The sequence below is a fragment of the Ranitomeya imitator genome, chromosome 1 (assembly GCF_032444005.1).
Source record: "Ranitomeya imitator isolate aRanImi1 chromosome 1, aRanImi1.pri, whole genome shotgun sequence".
Lineage (NCBI taxonomy): Eukaryota > Metazoa > Chordata > Amphibia > Anura > Dendrobatidae > Ranitomeya > Ranitomeya imitator.
The window spans coordinates 1191922860-1191944452 of NC_091282.1; the positions used below are offsets into that span (position 1 = coordinate 1191922860).

General features: G+C 49.7%; 1 protein-coding gene across 7 annotated transcripts in view; it reads right to left on the reverse strand.

Moving 5' to 3' along the window:
- SLC2A9 (solute carrier family 2 member 9) overlaps positions 1–21593 on the reverse strand; it is a 574319-nt gene that overhangs the window by 356218 nt on the left and 196508 nt on the right. For all 7 annotated transcript variants that reach the window (XM_069744845.1, XM_069744847.1, XM_069744851.1 and 4 more), the window contains 2 exons: positions 19262–19386; positions 14840–14985 (listed from right to left, as the gene is read on the reverse strand). In XM_069744845.1, the coding sequence (XP_069600946.1) occupies positions 14840–14985; positions 19262–19386 (271 nt within the window). The remainder of the gene's footprint in view (positions 1–14839; positions 14986–19261; positions 19387–21593) is intronic.

Genomic DNA, 21593 nt, shown 5'->3' on the forward strand with positions numbered 1-21593 from the left:
GATATGGGATAAATACATACAGATAGATCTATATATCTATATGTCTATTTCCATAGATATGTCCATATCCATGTGTCTAAACCCCTTCACCCCTGGAGCTTTTTTCGTTTATCGCTCCCCTCGTTTCCAGAGCCATAATGTTTCCGTCAATATGGCCATGTGAGGCCTTATCTTTTGCGGGACAAGTTCTACTTTTGAACGACATCATTGGTTTTACCATGTCGTGTAACAGAAAATGTGAAAAAAATTCAAAGTGCGATGAAATTGCAAAAAAAGTGCAATCCCACACTTGTTTTTTGCTTGCTTTTTTGCTAGGCTCACTAAATGCTAAGGCTGTGTGCACACGTTGCGGATTTGATTGCAGATCCGCAGCGTTTTTTGCCGCACAGAATTGCAGCAAATCCGCAGTGTAGTGCACAACTAATGTAAGTCTATGGGAGCCTCAGACTTGTTGTGCACATGCTGCGGAAAAGACCGCACCGAAACGCAGCTTTTTTTTTTCTCCGCAGCATGTCACTTCTTTTGTGCCGAACTGCAGCGTTTCTGCACCCTTAGGCCAGGATCACACACAGCAAGATACGGCCGAGTCTCGCAGGTTAAAACCAAGCTCTGGCACCGGCACTCTGGAGCGGAACGTGCAGCCGCACAGCAATAAATGGAGCCGCACGCTCCGCTCCGGAGTGCCGGTGCCAGAGCTTGGATTTAACCTGCGAGACTCAGCCGTATCTCGCTGTAGTGTGACTCCGGCCTTACACTTTCATTGAGATGTAAAAAATATCTGCAGTTTTGCTGCGGATGTGGGTCCGAGAAACGCTGCAGTTCAGGAGGAGGGAAGTGTGTGGGCGGTGACCAGGGCCGGACTGGCCATCGGGCACTTCTGGCAAATGCCAGAAGGGCCGGTGCCAGTAGTGGGCCGCTGCACTCTTTCCCCCTCCTTCCGCCAGTGCCGCCGCCGCATTCAACTATACCGGCGTCTATGACGCCGGTATAGTTCAATGCAATGATGGAGGAGAGAGCGTCTGCTGACGCTCCCTCTCCCATCATTCCCCGCTCTGCCTCTGACACTGCGGGTGCGTGATGACGTCATATCATCGCAGACCTGCTGTGTCCCGGGCAGACTGCAGTCGCCGAGACAGGAGCAGCGCGGGCAAGAGGAAAGGTGAGGACTGTGGAGCCATTATCGGGATGAGATGTGGGTTGTGCTGTATATACCACTGTGTGGGCTGTGCTGTGTATATACCACTGTGTGGGCTGTGTATATACCACTGTGTGGGCTGTGCTGTGTATATACCACTGTGTGGGCTGTGCTGTGTATATACCACTGTGTGGGCTGTGTATATACCACTGTGTGGGCTGTGCTGTGTATATACCACTGTGTGGGCTGTGTATATACCACTGTGTGGGCTGTGCTGTGTATATACCACTGTGTGGGCTGTGCTGTATATATATCACTGTGTGGGCTGTGCTGTGTATATACCACTGTGTGGGCTGTGTATATACCACTGTGTGGGCTGTGCTGTGTATATACCACTGTGTGGGCTGTGTATATACCACTGTGTGGGCTGTGCTGTGTATATACCACTGTGTGGGCTGTGCTGTATATATATCACTGTGTGGGCTGTGCTGTGTATATACCACTGTGTGGGCTGTGTATATACCACTGTGTGGGCTGTGTATATACCACTGTGTGGGCTGTGCTGTGTATATACCACTGTGTGGGCTGTGTATATACCACTGTGTGGGCTGTGCTGTGTATATACCACTGTGTGGGCTGTGCTGTATATATATCACTGTGTGGGCTGTGCTGTGTATATACCACTGTGTGGGCTGTGTATATACCACTGTGTGGGCTGTGTATATACCACTGTGTGGGCTGTGCTGTGTATATACCACTGTGTGGGCTGTGTATATACCACTGTGTGGGCTGTGCTGTGTATATACCACTGTGTGGGCTGTGCTGTATATATATCACTGTGTGGGCTGTGCTGTGTATATACCACTGTGTGGGCTGTGTATATACCACTGTGTGGGCTGTGCTGTGTATATACCACTGTGTGGGCTGTGTATATACCACTGTGTGGGCTGTGCTGTGTATATACCACTGTGTGGGCTGTGCTGTATATATATCACTGTGTGGGCTGTGCTGTGTGTATACCACTGTGTGGGCTGTGTATATACCACTGTGTGGGCTGTGTATATACCACTGTGTGGGCTGTGCTGTGTATATACCACTGTGTGGGCTGTGTATACCACTGTGTGGGCTGTGCTGTGTATATACCACTGTGTGGGCTGTGCTGTATATATATCACTGTGTGGGCTGTGCTGTGTATATACCACTGTGTGGGCTGTGTATATACCACTGTGTGGGCTGTGCTGTGTATATACCACTGTGTGGGCTGTGCTGTATATATATCACTGTGTGGGCTGTGCTGTGTATATACCACTGTGTGGGCTGTGTTGTGTATACTACTACGCGGGCTGTGCTGTATATACTACTACGCGGGCTGTGCTGTATATACTACTACGCGGGCTGTGCTGTATATACTACGACCCGGACTGTGCTGTATACTACTACACGGGCTGTGCTGTATACTACTACACGGGCTGTGCTGTATACTACTATGCGGGCTGTGCTGTATATACTACTACGCGGGCTGTGCTGTATATACTACGACCCGGACTGTGCTGTATACTACTACACGGGCTGTGCTGTATACTACTACACGGGCTGTGCTGTATACTACTATGCAGGCTGTGCTGTATATAGTACGACCCGGACTGTGCTGTATACTACTACACGGGCTGTGCTGTATACTACTATGCGGGCTGTGCTGTATATACTACGACCCACGCTGTGCTGTATACTACTACATGGGCTGTGCTGTATACTACTATGCGGGCTGTGCTATATACTATACAAGTTGTGCTATATTATATGCGGGCTTTGATATACCGTATATACTCGAGTATAAGCCGAGATTTTCAGCCCAAATTTTAGGGCTGAAAGTGCCCCCCTCGGCTTATACTCGAGTCACGGTAGCGGTGGGGTCGGCAGGTGAGGGGCTGAGGGCGCTGGGGTATACTTACCTAGTCCCAGCGATCCTCGCGCTGTCCCTGCCGTCCCACGGGCTTCGGCGCTGCAGCTTCTTCCTCTCTTCAGCGGTCACGTGGGACCGCTCATTACAGAAATGAATAAGCGGCTCCACCTCCCATAGGGGCGGAGCCGCTTATTCATTTCTCTAATCAGCGGTGCCGGTGACCGCTGATAGAGAAAGAAGCTGCAGCGCCGAAGACAGGAGGGGACAGCGCGAGGATCGCCAGGACTAGGTGAGTATGTTATATTCACCTGTCCTCGTTCCAGCCGCCGGGCGCCGATCCATCTTCCCGGCCGGCGCCTCCATCTTCCCGGCGTCTGCGCTCTGACTGTTCAGGTCAGAGGGCGCGATGACGCATATAGTGTGCGCGGCGCCCTCTGCCTGATCAGTCAGAGCAGAGACGCTGGGAAGATGGAGGCGCCGGAACGAGACGCTGGGAGCTGCAATCAAGGGAGGTGAGTATGTGTTTTTTTTTTTTATTGCAGCAGTAGCAGCGGCAGCACAGATTAATGTGGAGCATCTATGGGGCACAGTGAACGGTGCAGAGCACCGTATAAGGCACAGCTAGGGGGCACAATGAACGGTGCAGAGCACCGTATAAGGCACAGCTAGGGGGCACAATGAACGGTGCAGAGCACCGTATATGGCACATCTATGGGGCACAATGAACGGTGCAGAGCACCGTATAAGGCACAGCTAGGGGGCACAATGAACGGTGCAGAGCACCGTATAAGGCACAGCTAGGGGGCACAATGAACGGTGCAGAGCACCGTATAAGGCACAGCTAGGGGGCACAATGAACGGTGCAGAGCACCGTATAAGGCACAGCTAGGGGGCACAATGAACGGTGCAGAGCACCGTATAAGGCACAGCTAGGGGGCACAGTGAACGGTGCAGAGCACCGTATAAGGCACAGCTAGGGGGCACAATGAACGGTGCAGAGCACCGTATAAGGCACAGCTAGGGGGCACAATGAACGGTGCAGAGCACTATATGGGGCACAGCTATGGGGAAATATGAATGGTGTAGAGCACTATATGGCACAGCTATGGGGAAATAATGATCTATTTTTATTTTTGAAATTCACCGGTAAATGCTGCATTTCCACCCTAGGCTTATACTCGAGTCAATAAGTTTTCCCAGTTTTTTGTGGCAAAATTAGGGGGGTCGGCTTATACTCGGGTCGGCTTATACTCGAGTATATACGGTATACTATGGGAGGTATATTATATTCTATGGGGGAGGCCGTGTTATATACTACTAGCTATTGAACCCGTTCTACGCCCAGGTGGCGAGCATTTATATTGGTATATGGTCTCCATCCTGTCATGTGCTGCTCCATCCTGCAGCCCCATTCTGACATGCGCTGCTCCCATCCTGCGCCCCGTTCTGTAATTTGCTGCTCACATGCATATGGCCGGTACACTGCTCCATTATGGTTCATGGCCCCCATAACATGCTCCATAGTATATGCCCCGTACACTGCTCCATAAATGTTGATGACCCCCATAAGATGCTCCATAGTATTATATGCCCCGTATGCTGCTGCGATATATATATATATATATATATATATATATATAAAAATAACATACTCACCTATCGTCGCTGGGCGCCGAGTGCTGGGGGGCCTTAGCAGGCGGGGACACCGGCGCGCTGTGGGGGTCAGGTGCCGGTATTGCCGCTAGCTCAGGCCACCGACACTTGCTATATTCACCTGTCCCCTGTTCCAGCGCTGCACGCCACTTCTTCCGGGTCCTCTGGCTGTGACTGTTCAATCAGAGGGCGGCGCGCATTAAGCGCGTCATCGCGCCCTCTGAACTGTGAAAATCACAGGCAGAGGACCCGGGAGCCGGAGCCGCACACAGCGCTGGAACGGGGGACAGGTGAATATAGCTTATGCTTACCCTCCTGGCGCGTCCCTGCCTCTCCGTTGGAGATCGCGGTGTGCGTTCAGTGTTTACGCATACCGCGATCTCCTGGGAGCGTCACTCTGTGGGGTCCAGACTGCGCCGGCGCTTGCGCAGTCTACAAAGGCTTCGGACAGAGTAACGCTCCCAGTGTTATATTATAGATGTGGCTGTGTTATATACTACTGCGGGGGTATATTCTATTCTATGGGGAGGCTGTCTTATATACTATGGGGGGTATATTATATTCTATGGGGGAGGCTGTCTTATATACTATATGCGAGCACATTTGCAGGATCAGTTTTTTTTCGCCGAATCTTTTTTTTTCTGCCGTATCCGTTTTTTTCTCAGAGTTGCATTAGCGCCGGAGTGCGCCTGATGGCTACACGTTTCATCCGTTTTTTGCTAGATCCGTCGCTGTGCATTTTTTCGACGTACCGAAAAACCGTTTCTCTGTATGTGTTTTCCGTCCGGCGGAAACAGCTTTTTTGACGTATCCTGCAAAAAATGGATGAAACGTGTGGCCATCAGGTCTAATCCGGCGCTAATACAACTCTATGAGAAAAAACGGATCTGGTGTAAAAAAAAGGATTCGGCGAAAATAAACGGATCCGGTGGAAAAAACAGATCTGGTGGAAAAAAAAAACATCCGGCGGAAAAAAAACGTTCCGGTGGAAAAAAACGGATCCTGCAAATGTGCTCGCAGGATGCGTTTCACCCATAGACTTGTATTAACGACAGATGGCCACAAGTCGCGTCCGTCGTGCTACGGATCAGTCGTGTTTTGGAATACCGTCGGCACGAAAAAAAGTTCAAGTGAACGTTTTTTTGGCCGTTGCGCCCGCTATTTTCTACTGCGCATGCGCGGCAGAAACTCCGCCCCCTCCTCCCCGCAATTCAGAATGGGCAGCGGATGCGTTGAAAAACTGCATCCGCTGCCCACTTCGTACACAAATTTCACAACGTGCGTCGGTGCGTCGGCCCGACGCATAGCGACGGACCTGTACTGACACAAGAGTGAAAGAGGCCTTAATGAGCGTTGAATTTTTTAAAAATAAAGAAAAAAACGGCGTGGGCTCCCGCGCAATTCTCTGCGCCAGAGGGGGAAAGCCGACGGCCGGGGGCCAATATTTGTAGCCTGCTATGAATATCAGCCCGCAGCTGTCTGCGTAGCCTTTACTGGCTATTAAAATAGGGGGACCCCCCAAAAAAATGACGTGGGGTCCCCCTATATTTTATAGCCAGAAATGCTACGCAGACAGCTGCGGGCTTATATTCATAGCCTAGAGAGGGGCCATGGATATTGCCCCCCCCCCTCCCCCCGGCTACAAATACCAGTCCGCAGCCATCCCAGAAATGGCGCATCTGTAAGATGCGCCAATTCCGGCACTTAGCCCCTCTCTTCCCACTCCCGAGTAGCGGTGGGATATGGGGTAATAAGGGGTTAATGTCACCTTGCTATTGTAAGGTCACATTAAGCCGGGTTAATAACGGAGAGGCGTCAATAAGACGCCTATCCATTACTAATCCAATAGTAAGAAAGGTTTAATAAAACACACACACATTTGGAAAAAAGTATTTTAATATTCTTCATTTAACCATACTTACCATACTTCAGCGCCTGCAAAAAAAAGTAAAATAATAAACCGTATACTCCCTGTCCGACGCAGTCCAATTAATAACGAGTGTCCCACGACGATCTCCCCTATAGAACAGTGACATCGGGTGATGTCACTGCTCTATAGGACCTTCAGTGACACAGTGACAGGAGACAATGGCTCCTGCAGTGCATCACTGAGGTTACTCTAGTTCACTGGTCTCACTTTATGGCAATTGCTGCGTAGGAAAATGTCTCACCCAGCAATGCCAATAGTGAGACTAGGGACTATTTTCTCACAGGGGCGTAGGAATACCTTGTGAGGAATACATGATGGAAGGATACCTTCCATCATTGTGTTCCTGGAGCCTCTGGAGAGTGGTCGCATCAACTGATGCTCCTGCTCTCCACGGGAGATCGTCGTGGGACACTCGTTTTAATTGGATTTCTGCGGACAGGGAGTATATTGTTTGTTTATTATTTTAATATTTTTTACAGGTGACAATGGCTTCGGGGAACAAAGTGACAAGTGATGGTGAGTATGTACTCTATGTTATATGTACTGTATGTCTGTAGTATGTATGTACTGCATGTCGCATGTCGTCGCATGGTGCATGTCGTCGCATGGTGCATGTCGGCGCATGGTGCATGTAGCATGTCGCATGTTGGTGCATGTTGCATGGTGCATGTCGCATGTCGTCGCATGGTGCATGTCGCATGTTGTCGCATGGTGCATGTCGCATGTCGCATGGTGCATGTCGGCGCATGGTGCAGGTCGTCGCATGGTGCATGTCGTCAAAAGGTGCATGTCGCATGTTGTCGCATGCTGCATGTCGTCGCATGGTGCATGTCGGCGCATGGTGCATGTAGCATGTCGGCGCATGGTGCATGTCGCATGTTGTCGCATGGTGCAAGTCGTCGCATGGTGCATGTCGCATGTCGTCGCATGGTGCATGTCGCCGCATGGTGCATGTAGCATGTCGCCGCATGGTGCATGTCGTCGCATGGTGCATGTCGCATGTCGCCGCATGGTGCATGTCGCCGCGTGGTGCATGTCGCATGGTGCATGTCGGCGCATGGTGCATGTCGTCGCATGGTGCATGTCGAATGTCGTCACATGCTGCATGTCGTCGCATGGTGCATGTCGCATGGTGCATGTCGCATGTCGGCGCATGGTGCATGTAGCATGTCGGCGCATGGTGCATGTTGCATGTCGGCGCATGGTGCATGTTGTCGCATGGTGCAAGTCGTCGCATGGCGCATGTCGTCGCATGGTGCATGTCGGCGCATGGTGCATGTAGCATGTCGCCGCATGGTGCATGTCGTCGCATGGCGCATGTCGCATGTCGGCGCATGATGCATGTAGCCGCTTGGTGCATGTCGCATGTTGTCGCATGGTGCATGTTGTCGCATGGTGCAAGTCGTCGCATGGCGCATGTCGTCGCATGGCGCATGTCGTCGCATGGCGCATGTCGTCGCATGGCGCATGTAGCATGGTGCATGTCGTCGCATGGTGCATGTTGTCGCATGGTGCATGTCGCCGCATGGTGCATGTCGTCGCATGGTGCATGTCGTTGCATGGTGCATGTCGTTGCATGGTGCATGTAGTCGCATGGTGTGTTGTATGTATGTATGTACTGTGTTTTGTTTTTTTTACATTCAACACATTAGCCGGATGATGGGACTACTACTGTCCCATCATTGGCTAATGTGTCACTCACTGTCAGTGTAGCAGGCAGAGCCCGATGGGACTTGTAGTCCCATCGGACGATGCCTGCACACACACGCACAGCGTCGGCACGCACACACACACACACACACGCACGGCGCTGGCACACACACAGAGCGTCGGCGCACACACAGAGCGTCGGCACACACACACACGCACAGCCTCGGCGCACACACGCACAGCGCCGGCACACACACACACACGCACAGCGCCGGCACACACACACACACACAGCGCCTGCACACACACACACACACACACACACGCACAGCGCTGGCACACACACACACACACGCACAGCGCCGGCACACACACACGCACAGCGCCGGCACACACACACACACAGCGCCGGCACACACACACGCACAGCGCCGGCACACACACACGCACAGCGCCGGCGGTCACAAGCACCGGCACCGGCGGGCACCGGCGGGCAGAAACACCGGCGGGCACAAGCACCGGCGCCGGCGGGCACAAGCACCGGCGGGCACCGGTGGGCAGAAACACCGACGCCGGCGGGCACAAGCACCGGCGGGCAGAAACACCAGCGCCGGCGGGCAGACCCCCGGCGACCGCAGCACAGCCCTGTCCTCAGATCCCAGCATGCCACTGAGCAGTGAGCACACACAGAGCCCCGCCTGCCCTCAGCACAGCCCTGCAGGCAGCCCCTAGCCCCGCCCCCAGCCCAGTCACTCTTGATGAGTGACTGCTGACTGTGGGGGCTGGTCACGCCTGCTGCTGACATCACGTCAATTTCTAGAGCCTGGAAATTGACGTGACATCGGCGGAAATGAGCGGCGGCTGCAGTCTGGGGGTCATGTGACCCGTACCCAGCTGCAGCCATAGCGCCGCTCACAGGCCAAAACGTCAATAGAAGGTAATGGCACAATTCATTGGGGGCCCCGGGGGGGTACATTGGGGGTGTGACAAAACACTCTGGGATCGCCTTTGCTGGGGTCAAAGGCCACGTGGTTTGTGCATTGAATCTGAGGCGTACAGCAGGTTTCTGAGCAGGCTGACCTCAGGTCAGATTTATTAACGTGAAAGCAACACAAAAAACAAAACATAAAAATAAATCCTAGCCTGTCCGGCACTAACTAAACAAATACGTTGCTATCTCAACAACTGGGGGGGGCTTCTCCCACCCAGCTAACATCACACAATTCTTGAGCAGAGCTCTTCACTCACGTTTGTCTCACACAGGCAGGCAATCTGTGTGCCCCAGGCAGACACTGGAAACACCCAGCTGGTCATCTTTTATTCCTGCAATCATTAACCCATTAGCACCCTGAAGATACTGAGTGGCCTAATTCACATAGGACAAACACCTGGGCGAGATATACCTGCCTCCATCTACCACACCAGCATGAGTCTTACATATCCCCCCCCTTGCTCAGACCACTCCGGTCGAGCAAGAACACTTTTGAAACAGTGCACTCGGGATAGGGCATCGGCGTTCCCCATCTGCACCCCAGGTCGGTGCTCCACCGTAAAAGAGTAAGCCTGCAGGGCAAGGAACCACCGGGTTACCCGACTATTACGGTCCTTGTGGAGGTGCATCCACTTGAGAGGGGCATGGTCTGTGACCAGCCTAAACTTCCTACCAGCCAGGTAATACTTGAGGGAGTCGAGAGCCCATTTAATGGCTAGGCACTCTTTTTCAACCACCGCATACCTCTGCTCATGTACATTCAGTTTCCGACTGAGATAGAGGACCGGGTGTTCGACTCCGTCCCTCACCTGGGAAAGTACAGCTCCGACACCAGTATCAGAGGCATCAGTTTGTACCATAAACTCGCTGCTGAAATCAGGAGTCACTAGTACGGGCTGAGAGCACAAAGCCCGTTTCAGGCTGTGGAAGGCCTCTTCAGCAGCTGAGGTCCATTTTACCATGACGGAACCCTTCCCCTTGGTAAGATCCGTCAAGGGAGTAGCCATGGCTGCAAAATTGGGTATGAACCGACGATAATAGCCGGCAATCCCCAGGAAAGCCTGCACTTGTTTCTTGTTCACTGGTTGTGGCCAGCCCTGAATTGCCTGTATTTTGTCGATCTGGGGTTTAACCACTCCTCGGCCAATCACGTAGCCCAAGTATCGGGCTTCTTCAAGCCCGATGTGGCATTTCTTGGGGTTTGCCGTTAAACCTGCATCTCGCAGGTCATCAATCACCGCTTGTACCTTCTGGAGATGAGTTTCCCATTCCATGCTGTAACTTACGATGTCATCCAGGTAGGCAGAAGCGTACTGTCTGTGAGGCCTCAAGACTCGATCCATCAATCTCTGGAACGTTGCGGGAGCTCCGTGAAGTCCAAACGGCATATAGACATACTGGAACAGACCTTCCGGTGTAGCAAATGCCGTCTTCTCTCTGGCCGCCTCGGCCAGAGGAATCTGCCAGTACCCCTTTGTTAAATCCAGGGTCGTAATGTATCGGGCTTTACCAAGCCGGTCGATCAACTCATCGACCCGGGGCATAGGGTACGCATCAAATTTAGAAACTGCATTCAGTTTCCTAAAGTCATTACAAAACCGGATGGAGCCATCCGGTTTAGGTATCAACACAATTGGACTGGACCAGGCGCTGTGTGACTCCTCAATGACTCCTAAGTCCAACATTGCCATCACTTCCCGGGAGACGGCTTCACGGCGGGCTTCCGGAATCCGGTAGGGCTTCACATGAACAGTGACGCCAGGCTCTGTGACAATCTCATGTTTCACCAACTTAGTCCGGCCAGGTTTTTCGGAGAAAAACTGTCGGTTCTGTAACAAAAATTGCTTAACCTCAGATTTTTGTCGTTCTGAGAGAGTCTCAGCAACCTGCACTTCTGGTACAGTAGGTGAACAAACCGGACGGGGCAGATCCGCCGTTAGGGCAGAGCGGTCTTTCCAGGATTTTATCAGATTCACATGATAAATCTGTTCCGGTTTTCTCTTACCCGGCTGGTACACTTTATAGTTCACTTCACCAACTCTTTCTCGGACCTCAAATGGGCCCTGCCATTTCGCCAGGAATTTACTATCCACCGTAGGGATTAGGACCAACACCCTATCGCCGGGTGCAAATGTACGGACCTTAGCGCCTCTATCATAACTTTGCCTCTGGGCTCCCTGGGCCTGTAACATATGGTCCCTAACAATGGGCATGACAGCGGCAATACGATCCTGCATTTGTGTTACATGGTCGATCACCGTTTTAAAGGGAGTGACTTGACCTTCCCAGGTTTCTTTTGCGACGTCCAGCATTACCAGGGGACGACGGGCGTACAACAGTTCGAAAGGCGAAAACCCTGTGGAAGACTGGGGAACTTCCCTAATGGCAAACAGCAAATAGGGTAACAAGTAATCCCAGTTCTTCCCATCTTTGTCTATCGCCTTCCGGAGCATCTGTTTTAAGGTTTTGTTGAAGCGCTCAACCAGGCCATCTGTTTGAGGGTGATAGACAGACGTGCGCAACGGGTCTATTTGTAAGAGCCTGCAGAGCTCCTTCATTACCCTCGACATAAAGGGAGTCCCCTGGTCGGTGAGTATCTGTTTTGGAATTCCCACCCGACTAAACACTTGTACCAATTCCTTGGCGATCGTCTTGGTAGCTGTGTTACGCAAAGGGACGGCTTCCGGGTAACGAGTGGCATAGTCCACGATGACGAGGATATGTTGGTGCCCACGTGCGGATCGGGGAAGGGGCCCAACCAAATCCATCCCAATTCTCTCAAAAGGGACCCCGATGATAGGAAGGGGTACCAAAGGGCTACGGAACTGAGATTTAGGGGCCGCGATTTGGCACTCTGGACAGGACTCACAATAGTTACGCACATCACAATGTATTCCAGGCCACACAAAACAATGCAATATCCTTTCTGTGGTTTTCTGTACCCCCAGATGTCCCCCCATTATATGTCCGTGGGCCAAATCCAGTACCTTCCGCCGATAAGGTTTGGGTACCACTAACCGTTGCACTGTGTCTTCCCCTTTTTTTTCTACCTGGTAGAGCAAATCATTTTCAAGAACCATATACGGGTACGCTAGCCTAGTGTCAGGTTCTACGGGTACCCCATCTATCATTTTTACATTTTTCCTAGCCGGAGTCAGGGTAGGATCTTTCATTTGCTCGCTGTGGAAATCATCCACCTGGACTCCCAAATCTGGCAGGCAGGGTGCCAGATGGCTGTCTGCCTCCGCCTCTCGCTGAGGTTCCTCAGTTTCCTCTGTTTCCCCCGCCATGACGGCGAAGGGGTACTGAAGGTTAGATTCACTAACCTCCCCAGCAACATCTTCCTGTGGGGTCTCCTCTAGGGACTCGGGACCTCCAGATGGCATGGGAGAAGATTCACGGGTACAGCTACCGTGAAGGAGCAACTGATTCTCCCACAACTGCCAGAAATAGGGAAAATCCCTGCCCAGGATTACATCCTGTAACAATGCGGGGACGAGTCCCACTTTGTGCTGCACTGACCCATAGGGAGTAGAAATCCATATGACCGCTGTTAAGTACGAGCGGGTGTCACCATGCACACACGTCACAGAAAACTTGTCAGACGGACCAGACGGAAGTGCCACCAGACTAGCTTTCACCAGAGTCACCACACTTCCAGAGTCTAGTAATGCCACAACATTTTTCCCATCAACAGATAATTCACACAGGTGTTTCACTGTATCATTTTGACCCGCATTCACACTCACTAGCTGTATAACCAAAGACATGCGTTTTCTAGAGTCTATAACGTCGCACTGCATGGGTTCAGCGGTAACAGGACAGTTCGCAGAAACATGACCCTTCTCATGGCAGCGGAAACACCTAACAGGTCCCCTACTGAGACCAACGTCCAATACTCTTGGTCTCGGAGTGCGAGCAGTCCCGGACTCCTCCCCCACAGTTTTAAGCGATTTTCCTTCACCCGTGGTCCCTGGAACAGTCTTACCGGTTCCACGAGGAGGAGGCACAGACCGGGGGTTGGCGGTGTCGTCGGGAAGTCCTTCTGCCACGGAATAACGCTCGACCAACTCCACAAGTTGATCTGCTGTCGTGGGATTTCCTTGGCTTACCCACCTTTTCAGCGCTGGGGGTAGTACTCTCAGGTACTTGTCCAGGACAACCCGCTGGATTATTTCGGGTATTGTCAGTACCTCGGGTTGCAGCCATTTCTTTGTTAAGTAGATCAGGTCGAACATCTGAGACCGCGCCGGTTTATCTTGCTGGTATGTCCACTGATGTACCCTCTGTGCCCGGACAGCCGTCGTCACACCCAGCCGGGCCAGGATCTCAGCTTTCAGTTTCTCAAAGTCCTGAGCGACCTCCGGGTCCAAATCATGGTAAGCTTTTTGGGCCTCGCCGGAGAGAAACGGGGCAATCAAGTCGGCCCATCGTGCCTTCGGCCACTTCTCTCTCAACGCCGTCCGCTCAAACGTGGTCAGGTATGCCTCGACGTCATCTTCTGCAGTCAGCTTTTGCCAGTATCGACTCACATGGATCCTTCTGGACTCTGCTTCCGGGTCAGCGTCAGGCATGCTCACCAGGCGCTGCGCCACCTGTTGGAGAAGTTGGCGGTCTGCAACCGTCATGTCCACTAACTCCTTCAGCTGTGCGGCCATCAAGCGATTAGCTTCGTGCTGTGCGGCAGTGGCCTGCTGCTGTACGGCAGTGGACTGTACTAAGGCTTTCACCACGTCTTCCATGCTGTCGCCTGTGCCACGGTATGCCCGCGTTCTCCACCCCAATGTGACAAAACACTCTGGGATCGCCTTTGCTGGGGTCAAAGGCCACGTGGTTTGTGCATTGAATCTGAGGCGTACAGCAGGTTTCTGAGCAGGCTGACCTCAGGTCAGATTTATTAACGTGAAAGCAACACAAAAAACAAAACATAAAAATAAATCCTAGCCTGTCCGGCACTAACTAAACAAATACGTTGCTATCTCAACAACTGGGGGGGCTTCTCCCACCCAGCTAACATCACACAGATCTTGAGCAGAGCTCTTCACTCACGTTTGTCTCACACAGGCAGGCAATCTGTGTGCCCCAGGCAGACACTGGAAACACCCAGCTGGTCATCTTTTATTCCTGCAATCATTAACCCATTAGCACCCTGAAGATACTGAGTGGCCTAATTCACATAGGACAAACACCTGGGCGAGATATACCTGCCTCCATCTACCACACCAGCATGAGTCTTACAGGGGGTTAATTGAAAGTAGTGGACAACCCCTTTAAAGCTGGCCGTGGAGCATAGGAATATATGAGACTTTGTCTGGTGTCACTTTTCCCAGTGCTGGTCCAGATCATTTACAGGTTTCTTGCTATGGGACAGACCTGTCAATCACCTAGGGTAGAGCAGAGAGAAGTTAGCTGGAGGCAGCACCGGACAAGTCATGTCTCTTCCTATGGTCTCCAGCTGGCTCTTCTAACGACATGCTCTCTGAAATGTCACGGCCAGGCTCTCAGCCATGCTGCTTGTGGTTTGGGCAGCATGAATCATTTTCGGTTTTGGAAAAACTAAAGAGACACATTTCTTACCTGCCCAAATATTTCTGGCAAACCCAAGACTTGACCGGTAAATACTCCCACACATATCAGTATCGCTGTGATTTGACCCAGAGACCCACGGATCCTCTTCGGTGATATTTCATTAAGATACATTGGAAGGGTGCTGAGAGCTATACCTGAAAATAATGTCAAGATTTTATCATCAGAGATCTGCCTGTTATTTTATGTTAATAGATTATTATGAGTGATATGGATTATTTATGAATATTATTAAATGTTCAGCTCATCTAAAGCTTTCTTATGAAACTAAACATGCAGCGTGTCATTAGACCTTGCATAGTCCAAGATCAAAATATATAGTCTATGTCATCACCATGCTGGAGAATACATAGACATAATAGTCATTACACTCATTCTGAAGAGGTAAATCTGTTGGACAAAACTAACATTTAGAGTATGGATCTATCTGAATAAGGTCTCCTTGCCATGGAAGGTGGGTGAATACAATTTGAACAAACAACATCATATAAATTATTATTATTATTAATATTTATTTCTAGAGCACCACTGATTTCATGGTGCCATATACATAAAAAGGGTTGCATGCAAAATACAAATATAGATTACAATGAACAAACTAACAGTGACAAACTGATAGAAAAGGGAGAGGGCCCTGCCCTCATGGACCGACTGTCTACAGGATAATGGGGTAGGAGACAGTAGTTTGGACGGTCACGGCAGCTTCGGTGGTGGTGAGGTGGCAGCGAGGTCATAGCAGGCTGTAAGCTTTCTGGAGGAAATTTGTATTCAAGTTCCATCTGAAAGTTCCAAATGTGATGGACAATCAGACATGTTGGGGCACAGAATTCCAAAGGATGGGGAATACTCAGTGGAAGTCTTGGAGGTGACTGAGTGAGGAACGCATGAGTGTAGCGGAAAGATGGTGATCTTGGGAGGACCAGAGACTATGTGTGGGAATACATCAGGAATTTAGTTTGAGGATACATGGAAGAGACAGATTATGGACAGCTCTATAGGGTATATGAAGAGAGAAGAAGTGGAGGCGTAGCAAGGGGAGAGATGGATTAGTCAGGCATCAGAGTTAAGGATGAACTGGAGAGGTGCGAGTGTGTTAGAAGGGATGCCGCAGAAGAGAATGTTCCAGTAGTCAAGGTGGGAGATGATGAGGGCATGCACTAACAGTTTAGTAGATTCTGGGATGAAGAAATGATGAATTCTAGAAATATTTTTGAGTTGGAGGCAGCAGGAGGTTGTAAGAGCTTGGATCTGCAGAAGAACACAGCAGAGTCAAGGGTTACTCTGAGGCAGCTGACTTCCGGTACAAGGGAAAGCGTGATGTTTATCAGGTAGGGGAATTAAGTGGAATGGAGCAAAGATGATGAGTTTGTTTTTGCCCACTTTGAGCTTTAGTGATGAAAAGAAGGAGGATATGGTTGATACAGAAAATATATTCATATATGTGTACCGTGTTAGCCAGTAGATAGAAAAATATTTAGATTTGAGAGTCCTCAGTGGTGGATACCTTTAAATGGCTAACTGAAAAGATGGTTATAAATGCAAACTTTTGCGACTACTCAGGTCTCTTCATCAGGTATAGAATAATACAAAATCTGAAGAGTCACATAGTCATACACAACAGGGCACAGAAATAATGCAATAGATAAGACAAGTGATGGGAAGCAGAAAAATTAGGAGTCAGCTAGGCAAGGATGTTGGTTTTTCTCCTTTGGAGGCGATTTATTTATTTATTTTTATTTAAAGCACCACTCTAGCATACTTTTTAATGCAGTGCTGGAGTGGTGCTTCTAATCTAAGTTCCTTCACCTAGCCTCATGCTTACCAGCCGCTGTCTTCACCTGTTATCGGCGCCGCTTCAGTCACACAGAAGTTTGTGACCTGCTGGATCAGTCCAGTGTTTGCTGGGTGATCCGGATGTCACAAGTCTATGAGAGCCAGAACTAGGGTCTCATTGACTTACACTGAGAGCTTGTGACCATTACCAACCTTTGACTTCTGGTCAGACAAAAGTTGCGGTAAAAGACGATGGTGCGGGACCGGAGCGGTTCCCAGAAGAGCAGAAGACAGCGGCTGGTAAATATAAGACTGAGATCAGGGAACTTAGATTAATAGCATCACTCCAGCATTGCAATAAAAAAAATTGCTTGAGTAATGCTATAAATTCATGTATTTGGGTTTCAGAAAAAAAATGGCACCGTTTGTCTTTAATAGTCTCTGATTTGAGCTTCTGAAAGAGCTAACTGAGAATCTGTCAATCAAGGTGTGATGAGAAGTTTGAAACTTTGTCTTTTTCTGAGCTCCTCTCCGTTGATTTATGACCACAGATCACATAAAAGTTGAATTTACAGGGAAACAAAGGGACTGAAGAAGTAAAATGGCACAACATTTTGATTGTAATTGTAATTCAATTCCAGAATGATTTTTACCACCAAATACAAGCATTTTTGTGAAATAAATAGGCCCCTGGGTGTGATGTAATCTATATTATATATGGTGGGTGCCTCAGCCACCTGATACTGCTGTGTGGAAATGAGAGGAGGCAGGAGTTTGTATGTTCTCTCCGTGTTTGCGTGGGTTTCCGCCGGGTTCTCCGGTTTCCTCCCACATTCCAAAGACATACTGATATAGATTCTAGATTGTGAGCCCCATCGGGGACAGCGATAATGTGTGCAACCTGTACAGCTCTGTGGAATATGTTAGCGCTATATAAAAAATAAAGATTATTATTATCAGGCCGTGAGACAGATAATATCATGGTAGCAGTGGAGAAGTGGTTGTCTGGATTACAGAAGCGGTTGTCTGTTGTGAATTCTGTTATTGAACTCCCTCCTGTGGTTATGAATGGTACTTCGGCGAGTTCTGTCCATGGACTCCCTCTGGTGGCTGTGAGTGGAGCTGCTGGTTCTGAGGTTCCTTCCACAGGTGACCTAGTTTATTCTTTGGCTGGCTGCTCTATTTAACTCCACTCAGATCGTTACTCCATGCCAGCTGTCAATGTTCTAGTACTGGTTCAGTTCGCTCTTGGATCTTTCTGGTGACCTGTCTACTCCAGCAGAAGCTAAGTCCCTGCTAGTTTATTTGTTGTTCTTTGTTTTCTTGTCCAGCTTGCTATCATGATTTTGCCTTGCTAGCTGGAAGCTCTGGGATGCAGAGTGGCACCTCCGCACCGTGAGTCGGTGCGGGGGTCTTTTTGCACACTCTGCGTGGTCTTTTTGTAGTTTTTTGTGCTGACCGCAAAGTTACCTTTTCTATCCTCAGTCTGTTTAGTAAGTCTGGCCTCCCTTTGCTGAAACTTGTTTCATTCCTGTGTTTGTGACTTTCATCTTAACTCACAGTCAATATTTGTGGGGGGCTGCCTTTTTCTTTGGGGAATTTCTCTGAGGCAAGGTAGGCTTTATTTCCTATCTCTAGGGGTAGTTAGCTCTTAGGCTGTGAAGAGGCGTCTAGGCAGAGTTAGGTACGCTCCACGGCTATTTCTAGTGTGTGTGATAGGATTAGGGGTTGCGGTCAGCAGAGCTCCCACTTACCAGAGCTTGTCCTGTGTTAGTTTAACCATCAGGTCATTCCGGGTGCTCCTAACCACCAGGTCCATAACAGTTGTCTACAGGACCCACAGCCACCAGTGGAGACTTGCTCCAGGTACCAGGTGAGTAACAGGAAGAATCACAAAAACCTGTGGAACCGTTCTAATGTCTATAAGTACAATTAAGTGCAAGAAACATTATATGAAATTATAAGGGGGCATGAATAAGGCTGGTTTCAGACTTGCGTTCAGCAGGGCTGCGGATGGCAGCCTTCTTCCTCCGTTAAGCCCCGCCCACTGCCTCACCTCTTCCTTCAGCTCCGCCTACGTCTGCATGCATCCTGCATACCCTATCTTTAACATTGGGCACGTAGGCCATGTGGATGTATGCGGATACCTCTGCATGCGTCGTTTTGACCTGCGTCTAACACAACATGTTGCATTTTGTTGCGGTCGGCGCAGCACCAAAACAACGCATGCAGAGGCATCCGCATACATCCACATGGCCTACATGCCCAATGTTAAACATAGGGTACGCAGGACGCATGCAGATATAGGCGGAGCTGAAGGAAGAGGCGTGGCAGTGGGCGGGGCTTAACATATGAAAAAGGCTGCCATCCGCAGCCCTGCCAAACGCTAGTGTGAAACTTGCCTAAGTTAGTTGTTTAGCCGTATGAACTGACGGTATGCAGGAGCAATGTGGCTAAGCTTCAATTCTACAAATTACAGTGGTCATACCGAAAATGCCACTCTAAATTAAGCACAATTATTTATGTGCAACCTTCAACTCAAACTTTCTTAAAAAGCAGGAAACACGTGTGTGTGTTACAGTGTCTGATCACTCACTAATCACTATACAATATAGACAGATGACGCGCTTTATACTGTACCTCCATCAACTCCAATCATAAAGCGACCAATAATCACCATTTCTGGAACCTGTGCTATATTCGCTAACGATATCAATAATGCTGCTACAAGTGCAAATAGGTTGTTGATGAGCAATGTTTTTTTTCTGCAACACAAAAGAACAAAAGTAATATGTTAATAAGTAAGGAAACTTTTTTTCATAACTCAGTACTGCAGGGTAAGACTAGAAACTTTAGCATAAATGCATAAAGTAGAGAGAATGAAGAAGGAGGAAGTTGCTTGAGAGAGGGACAAAGCAAGACACACACAGACCGCGTTGCAGCTTATATTAAGTGTGTGTCAGACAGGGAGATATGAGCGACACTCACCGATGCTAATTCCTGGAAAGACAGGATCCAGAGAGAGCCACAGACTCCCAGAAATGCAGAGCAAGCAAGAATGACTTCAGGCCTGACAGGACCTGAATCACCTGACTGCTGGTGGGCATGGCCTAAGCTCCAGGGAGCTAGAAACTGAAGGAAAACTCCTAGAAAGGTAACTAAAGAACAGAGCTACCAAGGGGCACAGACAGAAACATAAACAGATCAGGCCGGGGTCAGAGCACAGGATAGGGTAACAGTACCAAGGGACTAGACCGAAAGGATAGTAGGGGCCAAGCAGAGGTCAATACCGATCGGACAGAGAAGGTACAGAGAGGGAATCCAATAAACAATATCCAGAGTGCAGACCGAGTCAAAAAGCCAGGAGATCAAGCAAAACAGCACACAGCACAAAACACACTCAGGGGTCAATACACTTAGCCAAGGGCGGAAGTATCACTGACAAAGGAAAATCCCAGAAGGAGGCTATAAAAAGTCTACCCAGGACTAGTGTGAGGCTACAGGAGTTAACCCTAAAAGAACCAAACCAGACAAACCATGACAGTACCCCCCTCTAAACGGGGGGGCACTGGACCCCCAGGCTTACCAGGATACCTAGAATGAAATGCACGAATCAAGCGATCTGAGTGTACCAAGCAGGCCGTAACCCAGGACCTGTCCTCAGGCCCATACCCCTTCCAATGAACCAGATACTGTACCGACCGCCGCACCAACCTGGAATCCATGATGTGATCAATCTCATATTCCATGTGTCCCTCAACCAAAACAGGTGGCGCAGCGGACCCAGACTTCCCCCGAACTGGCATAAAAGGTTTCAGTAGGAATTTATGGAAGACATTAGGGATCTTGAATGAGACTGGTAGACACAATCTGTATGCAACTGGATTGATCTTTTCTACAATCTTGTATGGGCCAATGAACTTGGGGCCCAACTTGGCTGAAGGAACCTTCAGCTTAATGTTTCACGTGGAAAGCCAAACTTCGTCCCCAACCCGAAACACGGTATGTCATGAAAGGAGACATACCGGTAGCTTGGCTCACCCGACTATTGAAGGCGAACTCCGCCAATATGGCAGTACATCACACCAGTCATTCTGTCTAGCGGAAGTCAGAGATCTGAGGATCTGTTCCAGAGACTGATAAGTGCGTTCTGTCTGACCATTGCTCTCTGGATGGTATGCAGATGAAAAAGACAGAAAAATCCCCAATTTCTTACAGAAAGGACGCCAAAACTTTGCCACAAACTGCACCCCACGATCAGACACCACATTCAGGGGTACCCCATGCAACCGGACCACATGCTGCACAAACAATCTGGATAAAGTCTCAGCAGAAGGTAGTGCGGTCAAAGGTACAAAATGAGCCTGCTTCGAGAACCTGTCCACCACTACCCATACCACTGTATTGCCCCTAGACAGGGGAAGATTAGTAATAAAGTCCATGGACAAGTGAGTCCATGGCCTTTCAGGAACTGCCAAGGGCATAAGTTCCCCAGCCGGCCGGCTATGTGAGTTTTTAGAACGAGCGCAGACCCCACAACCAGAAATGAATTTTTTAACATCAGAACTTAGAGTAGGCCACCAAAAAATCTTAGCCACCACCAGGCGTGTGGCCGAAATACCAGGGTGAGCTGTAAGCTTGGATTCATGAAACTCCTGCAGGAGTTTAAGTCGAAGCTGAAGCGGGACAAACAACTTACCCCCGGCTTGTCAGCAGGAGCCAGAGACTGGGCCTCGCTTTCTGAGAACACATCTTCGAAGTCTATCAGGTACTCCGGAATACCTTCCAGCTCGACAGATGATACAGACACAGGTTTGACAGGTTTAACCAACAACGCAGACTTATAACACAACTTAGAACAATTAGACCCCCATTGAACAATCTCCCCAGTTTTCCAATTAATGATTGGATTATGGCGTTGTAACCAGGGCATGCCCAACACCAAGCCCGCTGGCAGATTGTCCAGAACTAA